Genomic DNA, 12,707 nt, shown 5'->3' on the forward strand with positions numbered 1-12,707 from the left:
TTCAAGTTCCCAAATGCTCTTCAAAGCAGGCTGTCTTAGAAGTAATGCTGGTGGCATGTCGGATCTCAAGGCAGCTTGCTTTCTGCATCTCAAGACTTCAAGCAGATTTGAAATTTCACTTTCAAAGAGAAAAGATATTAACCTACTTTTACCCACACCACTAGGCTCTGGTTTGATGAACAAAATGTCACAGGTAATGAAGTTACCCATGGTAAGGAAAAGATGGTATGTAACCAAGTAGCTCAGAGTCTAAACATTGCAGCTGATTCTAGAGAATTCTGAGCCATAAGTGTTCAGATATTTTATGCTTCAGTTCTTTCTTACTCTTGTGTTGTCGAGCAAGAGTTGGAATGTAAACTTTGGAGCATGTCTCAGAACAACTGTACACAACTGCACAGGACTGTAATTAACTCACTTCTTCCTCGATGTGGGCCATCTGTGAAGCTGAAGCTAAAAATCAGTGTGTGTTTGACGCCAGTGCCCACAGGGGGATGGGGCCACCAAATTGAAAGCATTCATTCTATGAATAACTCCTGTAGCAGGAGGCTTGGTCTGTGGCTTCTTAAAAGGCTTCAGATCTGTGGTCGCTAGAAACATCCATGAGCCTTTTTGGGCTCCAAGATAACAGTGGACCCAGTGAGGTTCTCCTAGCATTTAATTAGGTTTCCTGCAATTGCTTTAAGTACAAGGAGGGGAATGAAACCTGAAGTTATCATCTTGGGACACCAAATATTTGTATGTGGTTTTAATATCCTGAGCCCATTTTTTTTTTTTTTTTTTTTGCTGCTCTGCATTTTAGAAAAAGCCATTATAGTTGGAAGGAAATACACTCTGCAGGTTTATCAGCCCTTTGGTGACCGTAAGTTTACTGCAACAGCCTTAAAGGAGAGGTTTGTTTCCAGTAACTGAATTTCTGCATGAAGAAGGAATGCATAAACAAGTAAAACAGGCAGAAACATTAAACACCGGAGAGTAGGGTAAAAAAGGAAAGAGAGAGAAAGAGAGAGGGACTGGGGGGAGGAGGCTTTGCTCTAACTTTCCACAGATTTCTAGATCTCTAATGATATTTAGATAGAATAATGAGAAAAGTTACAATAAGGTAGGGAAACTTGAGGCATAAGCAGGGACCAGAAAAGAGGGAGGAAATTAGTGTTATTTGTTAGTAGCTTGAGATTTTTGCTGTGAAGGTTGTTGTATTATTAACAGTTGGACATTGGCTAAAGTAATATACTAATTTCCCTTTCATAGAGGGTGAGGGGTTGGGATTGCCAGTTGCTGGAAAATTCTTTTTAAACTGATTACTGTGTAAACGTAAAAGGATAACTAATGTTTAAAACTTCAAAACAATTTTAAATATATTTAATAAACTTTTGACATTAGCATGGCCCCTGTAGGATCTTGTCATGCTTTGGGATTATGAAATCCACTTTTCTGGGCTTCATTTCAGTTCAGAGCATTTTTAATGGGCTTACGAGCTTAGTAGTTCCTATGAATCAAGCCCCATCAGCTCTTGATAGGAAATATTGTTTATTTCCACAGTGGGACAGCACCTACTATTATTGGGTGGTTGTTAATTTACCTGAGTGGATCTTATCCATTTGAATATTTTTTAGGTGTTAGGGAAATTTCTAGAATACCCTTTGTTAGGGTTTCCAGAAGATATACCCTTTGCTACCACCTATGATCAAAAATTTTAAGAAATTATAATTCTTGGGAACTTATTAAACTCTAAAGATTTAAATATATAGAGACACATACACACATATACTCACACATGTATGTATACATGCACAAATATACACACACACACGTATTTCTATATCTTTTCTTGTTTGGTGAGATTTTTTGTTATTTGTAGTGTAGATGGGATCTCCCTATGTTGCCCAGGCTGGTCTCAAACTCCTGGCCTCCAGCAATCCTCCCACCTCAGCCTCCCTAAGCACTGTGATTACAGGCATGCCACCACACCCGGCCTCTATATTTTTTTATATTTAAAATAGATATGTGTATATTTAATCATCATCTGATCATGTCATCTCCTTGCTTAAAACACTTTAATGATACCCATGGCTCTCAGGAACAAATTGAAAATCCTTAGGCATTATGTACAAGAGTGGTTCTCAAACTTGGCGTGCATCAGAATTACTCAGCAGGCTTGTTAAAACTGAGATTGCTGGACCCCGTTCCCCAAGTTTCCTATTCTCTGAGTCTGGAGAGGGACCTGGGAATTTGCATTTGCAACAGGTACCAGGTGCTACTGATGAGGCTGTTCTGGGACCACACTTTGAGAACCACTAGACTTTCTCTCTTGTCTCTAGCTTCATCTCATGCCTCTATTCTCTGGTATGGTCTTCCCCTGGGTTCTCAGTCTGCTAATTCTCTTTCCTATTTCTTTCCATATGTCCTTCCCTTCTCACCGTATAATTTGGTTGAGCTAATACATGTTGGATCCTTCATGCCAGATTGTGTTCCCTTGCTATTCACTCTCATCCGTATACATGTCTTTTGCAGCATTGAGCATACTTGTACCTAAATAATAAGTTGAATAATACATTGTTAACATGAGCCTTCTTCATGCTAATGTAAGTTTATTGAGGACAATGACTGTCTTACCCATTGGAGTTTCACAAGTGCCTACTATAATAGTATCTTTTACAGAACTGATTCTTATTTAAATATTTTTTCAAAGAACAAATGGATGAATGACTAAAATAGTGCAAAGCAATACATTTCATCATTCTTACTTTGCCCATACTTGACCCAAATCAAGTTCTCTGCCTCCCTCTGGGTGTTCTGCTGTTTCTCTCAATGGACACCCCATTCTGAAAGCTGTCCTTTCAAGCTCCTGGGGAGCTGGCAGTTGCCCACATATATTGTCCAGATGATGTCTCTTGTTCAGTGCAAAGAGGCACATTGCAGAATGAATCTCTGAAACAACCTTGATACTTCAAGATAAATCTTCCTGAAATGCTAATCCCAGGTTCTTAATTCAACTTTTTGTTATTCAGGATTATGTAATGCTGTGAAACGCACTCTAATTATTTGAGTGTGTTAGCTGGATTTATCAGGATTTTAGTTACAATTACAGAGAAACCTTTGGGCTTTGAAAATATTATGCACAGAAGCTTTTAAAGTCATATATTCTTTGGGTAGGATCCCAGAGGTTTGTTAACTGAGGGTAATATTTCTTTCAAGAAAAACGATGCACCATTATTATTGAAACACAACTGTTAATTTACCACAATGATTTTAGTTTTAGGTTATTCCCGCTCATTTCACGTGAAGAGTTGAGAAGATTGAGCTATCCCAAAGCTGTGTGGAGCACATGGCTATCTTACCCACAACCTATATAATTGAGGTAGAATCCTTTGAAGATAGGAAATTCAAGTTCACATTGGAATATACAGAGGGAGGTAACTTGGTGGAAAGTGAGTATTTGCAAACCATATGGAGAAAGACATGCCATTTTCATCTTCAGATGAACCCAGAAGACTTGAAATAGCAAATAAGGAAATGAAAAAGTTGTCGGGTAAAGAAGAAAAATCACAGGAGATGGGAGACAGTCTCCAGGATGTTGATCTATGGCATGAAGAAGGATCATCGAGGGAAAAGTACAGTGTGATGTTTTATGTTTCTGTAGTACGAGCCTTCTCTTGACTTGAATCTTTCTTTCTCTTATCAGGTCTCATCGTCCGGGAAGTGAGCATTGAGATTTCACGCCAGCAAGTGGAAGAACTCTTTGGACCTGAAGATTACTGGTGCCAGTGCGTGGCCTGGAGCTCAGCGGGCACCACGAAGAGCCGGAAGGCGTATGTGCGAATCGCATGTGAGTCTCCCTGCCCATGGGCACCTCGGGTGTCAGAGCTGATGGAAATGCAGGAAAGTTTAGGTTTGCAACTGCTCTGGCATCCAAGTCAAAAGTCCTGCTCTCAGATTTCTGCATTCGAGCCACACATTGCTCTTACATCACCAAGATATCATTTTATTTTTTGTTTCAAGGCACTGAGTTAGTTATTCTTTAGAAAAATGAAAGAATTAGTTCTACTTTCAGAAGGTGATGCCTTTTTTCTCATTTGGTGGGAATTAGGCTATAGGAAGACCAAGGGTATTCCTTTAACGAGTTCATTCTGGCAATTTGCATAATTTGTTTAGACAGTGTTGAGTCGTCTTTCTATTAGAAATGGAGATTACCAAGGTAAAGCATCTCTATTTATTTTGGAACTGTTCTAGTGCATCGGAATATAGCACCATTTCCAAAATTGTGTTAATTTCTAGAGTATTTATCTTCAGTAATAAGTCAGATGTCAAGATCACTTACACATCTCTCCTCATCCCTTTAGAATGTAATCTCCACATGGGCAAAGATTTTTATTTGGTTGGTTCACTGATGAATTCAAAATACCTAGAATGATGCTTGACACAGTGTAGGTATTCAATAAATATCGTGCAGAATGAATGAATCATCATTTCTTTATGTAAGTATTCTGTGAATGACTGTTGGTTTATGTGTACAGAAGTCATTACTGATGGTCTTGTATGTTACTTTCTCATTTCCTACCTGTTTACTGTCTTTGGCATAAAACGAAATTAATTATACAATTTAACCAAACAGTGCATTTCTCTCGCTAGGCATCCTGAAAGATACAGGTCATGCCACAAACAGTTCTAGCAGCCTAGTGTCAGATGTCTTGGTAGAACTCAGCAGGCTTCCCCATACACCAGAACAGATGGTCTCTTTACTAAAGTTCATTTCTGAGTTGTGATCTGAGCCCTCCTGCAACCATTAAAGCCCCTAGTAATCCAGTTATAACTAAAAAAAAAAAAAGCCATGTTTTCAATTGGATAAGAGTCATTAGACCAGTTTTAGATGAGATAATTTTTTAATAATAAACTTCTCCTTGTTTCATATAAATCTCAGCAGTTCTATTACTAATAAATAGTTCATCATGGTATTCCTATTTCAAGATTAAAAATTATAACACATACCTGATTGCATCAGTCTATATTTTTCCGAACATATTTCCTTTTGTATATGGGCAGAAGTTCCCAAGTTTCACGGAGTCCCCACAAATTCAAAGGCATTTATAGCTCATATTTATTATAAGATGTAGACAACCAATTTATAGAACATTGTTTCATAAGTCATATTTTTGGGGAAATCATCTTATACATATGTTTTAAGCAGAGCTGGTAACCCACTGATCTAAAATGTGTCATAAAAGTATGTTTTATGCCCCACGAAAAGTGAAGTTTATGGCTACAATACTTATTTGCAAACAAGAACAAAAAAAAGTTTGTCTGCAATCGTTGCATTCTTTTTTTTCTTTTGTGCCCTGAGAAAAGAGCCTTAACTTTTTGGTATGTCAGCTTCCTCATCCATAAAGTTGGCATGTCTCTTATTACTTATCCGTAAGACATACCTTAAAAAATATTGTGATGACATAAAATCATTTTTTCCTGAAACTAAAGATGCAGTGAGAATATAAAAGAGTGGCTCTTATGGATATTTTTTCTCTGTAATGGATGTCATTTGGAGTTCTAGCTGTACAATATTTATTTTGTAAAATACCCTTTAGCAAGACTATCTGAATACAAATGAATATACCCTATAAATGCCCCCAAAGTCAAGAAATAAAGAAGAATGGCTGATGCGTACTCCATTCTGAAGGGACTTTGTTTGCTTTGGGATTTCTCTATTTAAATGATCTCAGTGTCCTAAGGCAGCAGTCCCCAGCCTAATGCAGGTGATCAGGAGCAGCTGTAAATACAGATGAAGCTTCTCTCACTCACTGGCCACTCACCTTCTGCTGTGCAGCCCAATTCCTAAGTTTCGTGGAAGACAATTTTTCCATAGATGGGGGTGAGGGCGAGGGTGGGTGGGGTGGTCTGCACAGGGTGGGGAGGCAGAGTTCAGGTGGCACTGCTTGCCTGGTTCCTAACAGACCACAGACTAGTACCCCAAGGCCTAGAGGTTGGGGACCGCAGCAGGGACAGCCAGGCCTTGGCATAACTGAAGACATTGCCAAGATAGTCCCACTGCTGACTTGCTTAGAGGTTACTCTGACCTCTGTCCCTGTATGTGAGTTATGATATTATGAAAGTTTTCACGGTAAATTCCTAAGAGTGGACAACACTTTAGCCCTTAAAAAAGCAAAATGTGGTTATGAAATAATGGGAAAAAAACCAAAATTCTATTTTCTTTATTTCTTCTTTAAAGATGTCTGTGTCCTGGTAGCCAGCATTTATGATGTGCTTACTGTGTGCCTATTGGAAGCTCCTTTGTGCATGATAACCATGGCAGTCTACATATAGCATCCTATTGGGAGGTTCTGTTGTTCATATTATCCTCATTTTGTCAATAAAAAATTAGAAGCATGGAAATGTCAGGTAACTTACCCAAGTCACCGGTTTAGGAAATGGTGAATCTGAGTTTTAACAAACTTTTGTTCACAGTTTAGTTCATTGCACAGAGTTGTAACATTGTAATAATTTTTGACTTTTCAATCTAACCACACAGTGAACTGCATGTAGTCCAGTTTTCTTTGTTGGTTGATTGGTTTTTGTTTGTTTTATAGTTTATGATATTTGAGAATAAAAGGCAAATAAATGAAGAAAAAATCCTCCAACTTTTAAAAATATACTATATTCCTTACTTTTGAAAACCACAATGAATTTCTTAATAATATTTTCATGATTTTTAAATGTTCCAGCAAAGATAAGATTCTCTATTTCTGGGGGGAAAAAAAACCATGGCCAACTTTTTAGGGTTTTATGACATTAAGTCAGGCATTTTTTGCTTTTAATAAATGCCCAAAGCTCTAAAGACTAATCTAGTTCTCCCAAAATATGCTACACCAGTAGATTCACAGCAATCATTTCCCATTAACAACCAGATTTAGTAATTTGAGCATAAATTCTACTCTACGATGACAACATAGTTAGTTCCTTTCATCATTATTGAAAGAAAGGCACATTTTTCCCTTTAAGAATACAGATATTGCTACCTTAAGTGACCATGGAATTATTTGGTAGAGGAGCACTTTGAACATACATTAAAACAACTTTTTAAAAAATTAAAAAACATATTATTCACATGTGTTCATTAAGCACATAGAAGAATTGACTTAAAAGTAACTGAAAGTATAAAAATGTGAATCATAGTTAAGCAGACGTATTTGCTTAATCTAAGGTCAGGCCTGGGTCTGATAGTACCTAAGTTGACCAGCAGCAGACACCTACAACATGAAGCCCTTCTAGTGCAGAATTCCCCTAGATCGAGAGCCATTTTGTCAAGATCAGCTCAGTTGGGGAAGCAAGAAGCTTAATTCTGATAGTTGGAGTTTGGCCTCTTGGTAAAATCTAAATAAATAAATAAAGATCAGTACAACCATGAACTCTTGACAAGCTATGCTGACTTGGAGTACTGATGAAGCAGGGGTCTTTCTAAATGAGGACACTGACAGAGGGATTTTTCTGTAACTGCACTGTCCTGAGGGTGTTATGTGTATTACCTGTTATTAATCATCACAGTAATCCTATGTGATAAGTACTGAAATTATCCTTGTTTTATGGATGAAGAAAAGAATGCACAAGAACTTTATTAAGTGCAGAACCAGGATTAAACCCAGGTAGGGTGGACCCAGGTCCCATGCTCATAACCAGTGAAGTAGGTAAAATGTTTTTCAGAATACATATTTTCCATGACTTTTTGAAAACCCCTTTCATATGCCAGGCATGATGCTAGAATTTTACAGGTGCTCCTTCCTATAAAACCTTGTGAAATAAAACCCATTTTCAGCTGAAGAAATGAAGGCAAGGAAAGGTTAACCAGGATGCTTAAGGTCACATGGGTGGTCCAGTGGAAGAGTGAGGATATGAACCTGAGTTTGTACCAAAACCCTTAGCCACAGTGTTATCCTAACTCCCAGGGACTTTCAAACCTTTTCCACAGTGACCTGTGATTAAGAACAGGTTTATACCATAGGTCTATAAAGTATAACATTGGTATTTTGATGGGGATTGCCCTGAATCTGTAAATCATTTGGGGAAGTATAGACATTTTAACAATGTTGATTCTACCAATCCATGAGCATGGTATGTTTTTCCATTTGGTTGTGTTTCCATTTGTTTGTGATTTCTTCCTCAGTGTTTCATGGTTCTACTTGTAGAGATCTGACACCTACTTGGTTAAGTATATTCCTAGGTATTTTATTTTATTTGTATTGTGCCTTTGATTTGACTCTCAGCTCGACTGTTACTGGTATATAGAAATGCTACCGATTTGTGTACATTGATTTTATAACCTGAGACTTTGCTGAATTTATTTAACAATTCCAGGAGTCTCTTGCTGGAGTCTTTGGGGTTTTCTAGGTACAAGATCATGTTGTCAGTGAAGAGCCATAGTTTGACCTACTCTTTCTTAATTTGTATACCTTTTATTTCTTTCTCTTGCCTGATTGTTCTGGCTAGGACTGCCAGCACTATGTTCCATAGAAATGGTGACAGTGGGCATCTTTGTCTTGTTCCAGTTCTTAGGGGGAATGCTCTTAACTTTTCCCTATTCAGCATGATGTTGGCTGTAGGTTTGTCATATATGGCTTTTATAATTTTGAAATATGTTCCTTCTATGCCTAGTTTGTTGAGGGTTTTTATCATTAAAGGGTGATGAATTTTGTTGAATGTTTTTTCTGCATCTATTGAGATCATCATATGATCTTTGCTTTTGCTTCTGTTTGTGTGGCAAGTCACATTTATTGATTTAAGCAAGTTGAATTTAAGCAAGCCTCCCTGGGATGATGCCCACTTGGTCATAGTGGATTATTTTTTGATGTGCTACCGAATTCAGTTTGCTAGTATTTTACTGAGAATTTTTGCACCTATGTTCATAAGGGATATAGTTCATAAGGGATTCATAAGGAATATAGATATAGTCTATAGAGTTCTTTTTATGTTGTGTCCTTTCCTAGCTAGCTTCACATACCTAGAAAAAATAATTCTATACTTTATTTGGAACCAGAAAAGAGCCTCAGTAGCCAAAGCAGTCTTAATCAAAAAGAACAAATCTGCAGACATATCATTACCAGATTTCAAACTGTACTGCAAGCCCATAGTAACCAAAACAACATGGTATTGGTGGAAAAATAGAGACATAGACCAATGGAATAAAATAGAGAACCGAGATATAAAACCACCTACCTACAGCCAAACTGATCTTTGACAAAGTGAACAATAATGTACACTGGGGAAAAGAAGACCTATTCAAGAAATGGTACTGGAAAAATTGGATAGCCACATGCCGAATAATGAAACAGCTACTTATGAGTAGATTTTACCACTCATAAAAATTAATTCAAGATGGATAAAAGACTTAAATGTAAGGCATGAAACCATAAGAATTCTAGAGGAAAATGTAGGAAAAATTCTTCTAGATATCAGCCTAAGCAAAGAATTTATGAAGAAGACCCCAGTGGCAATTGCAGCAATAAAAAAATAAATAAATGGGATTTGATTAAACTGAAAACTTTCTGCATAGCTAAGGAAACAATCTAACAGAACAAATAGCAACCTACAGAATGGGAGAGAATGTTTGAAAGCTATACTTCCAATAAAGGGCTTATAAGCAGAATCTATAAAGAACTCAAACAAATCAGCAAGAAAAAAAATAAATAACCCCATTAAAAAGTAGGTAAAAGACAAGAACAGAAACTTTCCAAAAAAAGACAAATGGGCAATAAACATATGAAAAAATGCTCAGTGTCACCAATTATCAGGGAAATGTAAATTAAAACTATAGTGAGGTACCGTCTTACCCCTATCAGAATGGCTATTACTAAAAGATTAAAAAAAAAATAGATGTCATCATGGATGCAGAGAGAAAGGAATCCTTATACACAGTTGGTGGGACTGCAAATTAGTACAACCTCTATTGAAAACAGTATGAATATTCTTCATGGAACTAAAAGTAGGCTACTCTTCATTTGATCCAGCAATCCCACTACTGGGTATCTACCCAAAGGAAAAGATGTCTTTATATCAAAAAGACACCTATACTTGAATATTTATTGCAGCACAAAATTGGCACTTGCAAAGATGTGGCATCAACTTAAGTGCCCATCAGTTCATGAATGGATTAATAACATGTATGTGTATACCATGGTGTACTGCTCAGCCATAAAAGAGAATTAATTCCTTTTGCAACAATTTAGATGGAACTAGAGATCATTCTCCGAAGTGAAGTATCCCAAGAATGGAAAAACAAACACATGCATTCATTATTAAATTGGAACTAACCAATGAGCACACATGTGAACAGAGGGAAGTAAAACTCAGTGGAAATCAAGCAGGGAGAGGGGCAAAAACCTACCTAATGGGTACAATGAACACTATCTGGGTGATGGGCACACCTATCAGCTAAGACTCAACATTACAAAAGCGGTCCATGTAACCAAAATCATTTGTACCCCCTTAAAATTTTTAAATAAAAAAATAGGTTTATGTCATGATCCACTAGACATATGCCCACTTCCTTACACCCACAAACACATACAAATATATGTACGTGTACATATATACACACACACACATGCACACAGATAATACAGTGTATGATACATGTTGACATTTTCTGTTTACTCAATTTTATACTTTTTAATGCTGCCTTTTACTATCATTTATGGAGGACCAAGGCATATAAGAGAATGACATGTTGAATATTTATACATATGATTAACCATCTTTCATTCCAGACCTCTCTGAGCAAATAATAGGTACAGTTGTAATAATTTGTTACATGTGTTTTGTGCTTTATAATCTTCCCAACCTTTTTCAAATTCAGTATATATTTTAATATTTGCAAAACTCTGTGAGGTCTCAAAACAAAAAAAGGGGTCAACATTAATAGTGTAATATCCCATTTATGTCTTATCCTTCTGTGGAATTTTTAGATTTCCACTAGAATAATCTATTGAAGTGTACCCATTGAAGAACTCTTGACTTTATAGTGTCAGTCTAATAAAAAAATATTTTATTCTAATAAACCTTTCTGCATCACGAGGTAGTACTGGTGAGGAAATAGACATTTTTAATAAACGTAAATCATTTTTTGAAGCTTAGAATAAGGGTGTTTCTCTTTTTCAAAGACAATGGTATCAGCAACCTGCCTGCTTAAATAGCATAGGGTGATCTTTTTTGCTGATATATTAATAGTCTGCTTCCAAAATCAGCAGGGCTCACAGGTGCATGGATGATAGTGTGACCCATTACACTCAAAGCGCAAAGCCATGACCCCTTCAGCCTTCATTTTCCTACTATAGGGCCACACTCAGCCTTTTCAGATGATGTCAGGCAGAGATGCTCAACAGAGAAGGCATGGTTAGGGTTCCTGTCCCTTTTCTAAGTATGCACATTGACATGACAGTCTTTCTTGCATGCAGACTTTCTTGCAGGCTTTCTTGGGTAGGCATTTCCCTCCATTGTCTCTGTCCCATGGAGACAGCAAATTAGTTTTGTCAAAGTAGTTCTCAGTGCATTTGCAATCATCAGAGCTTTAATTTCCATCTGCTCTTCTGGAGTCTCTTACATCACTCACTAGGATTTATTAGTAGTTTTAATATTAAATCTTTTGGAATCCTCCCTCTCCCCAATTTCTAACTCTTTCCTATACCTATAGATTCAAGTGTCCCAGAGTTCCATGGAAATTGTTCTGAGGGGAGTATTATAAGCTATTCTCTTCAAAGATACATCAACTCCTAGACTTCAGAAAAATAATTGCTCCTGTTATTTCTCTTAGATACTAATGATTGCAACCAAGAAGTACCTTATTACACAAAGGATAAGCTTTTTTTCTCCTAAAATGCATATTTAAAATATTAGTCTACTCAGTAGTATAAGAGCTCTTATAGCAAAAGAGTTCTTCAAAAGCATCCATTTATTTTTGTTTTACAAATGTGGAAAGCAAGAGCCAGCAAGTCCTCCTACCTCCCAGTTAGTTTTCTTTTCTGCTAACCACATTGTCAAAAAGCAGAGTGAATGTTTGCAGAATGCCATGAAATCAGTGTTTTCCCCCTCATATATAATTTATAACCACAATATCATTGTGCAAAAAATAATCATTGAAAGCATCAACAGTTTACAATAAAAAATGAGACATTGTGTGCACACGTATGTGTTCAAAAAGACTTTCTTTGATTATACATAAATGGTAAATAGAAATCCATATTGTTGCAGGTCTGATTCTACATCTGCTAATTGGATTTCGGTGTATGGATTTAGCAAGCCGATATTCATGTTCTTAAGTAAACATCTCTCTGAATGCATGCATATGACAAAAGCTGGTTTTTCTTTTATTTGGGAGAATCCATGAGTCAATCATAGGCCACTGTGACTTTGCAAAAGTAATAATCTAGGTTATAATGAGAGGACTTTGTACTTATTTTAGTAGCAGCCTGAGAACTGATGGAAAGAAAACAGAAATGTAAAATCCTAAAGGTCTTCCAAGGGCAGAAATTCATCTTTTTTTTTTTTTTACTGGCAGTAATACCCATATTATTCTGAGCCACTCTGTTTCCCGTCTAATTCCTAGCTGACAAGTGTCCGTTTTTTATGCTTATTCATTCGTCACCCTTGTGTTCATTCTGCCTGCAAGGCATCCGGCCTGCCTTGGATCACATCTCTCCAAATGATAAAGGACATGCTTAAAACCTTCCCCA

General features: G+C 36.9%; 1 protein-coding gene across 2 annotated transcripts in view; it reads left to right on the forward strand.

Moving 5' to 3' along the window:
* The window catches only part of UNC5C (unc-5 netrin receptor C), a 370,898-nt gene that overhangs the window by 264,784 nt on the left and 93,407 nt on the right, over window positions 1-12,707 (forward strand). For both annotated transcript variants that reach the window (XM_075998685.1, XM_075998686.1), the window contains exon 3: window positions 3,683-3,826. In XM_075998685.1, coding sequence (XP_075854800.1) covers window positions 3,683-3,826 — 144 coding nt within the window. The remainder of the gene's footprint in view (window positions 1-3,682; window positions 3,827-12,707) is intronic.

This window comes from Microcebus murinus, chromosome 29 (genome assembly GCF_040939455.1).
Source record: "Microcebus murinus isolate Inina chromosome 29, M.murinus_Inina_mat1.0, whole genome shotgun sequence".
Taxonomy (NCBI): Eukaryota; Metazoa; Chordata; class Mammalia; order Primates; family Cheirogaleidae; genus Microcebus; species Microcebus murinus.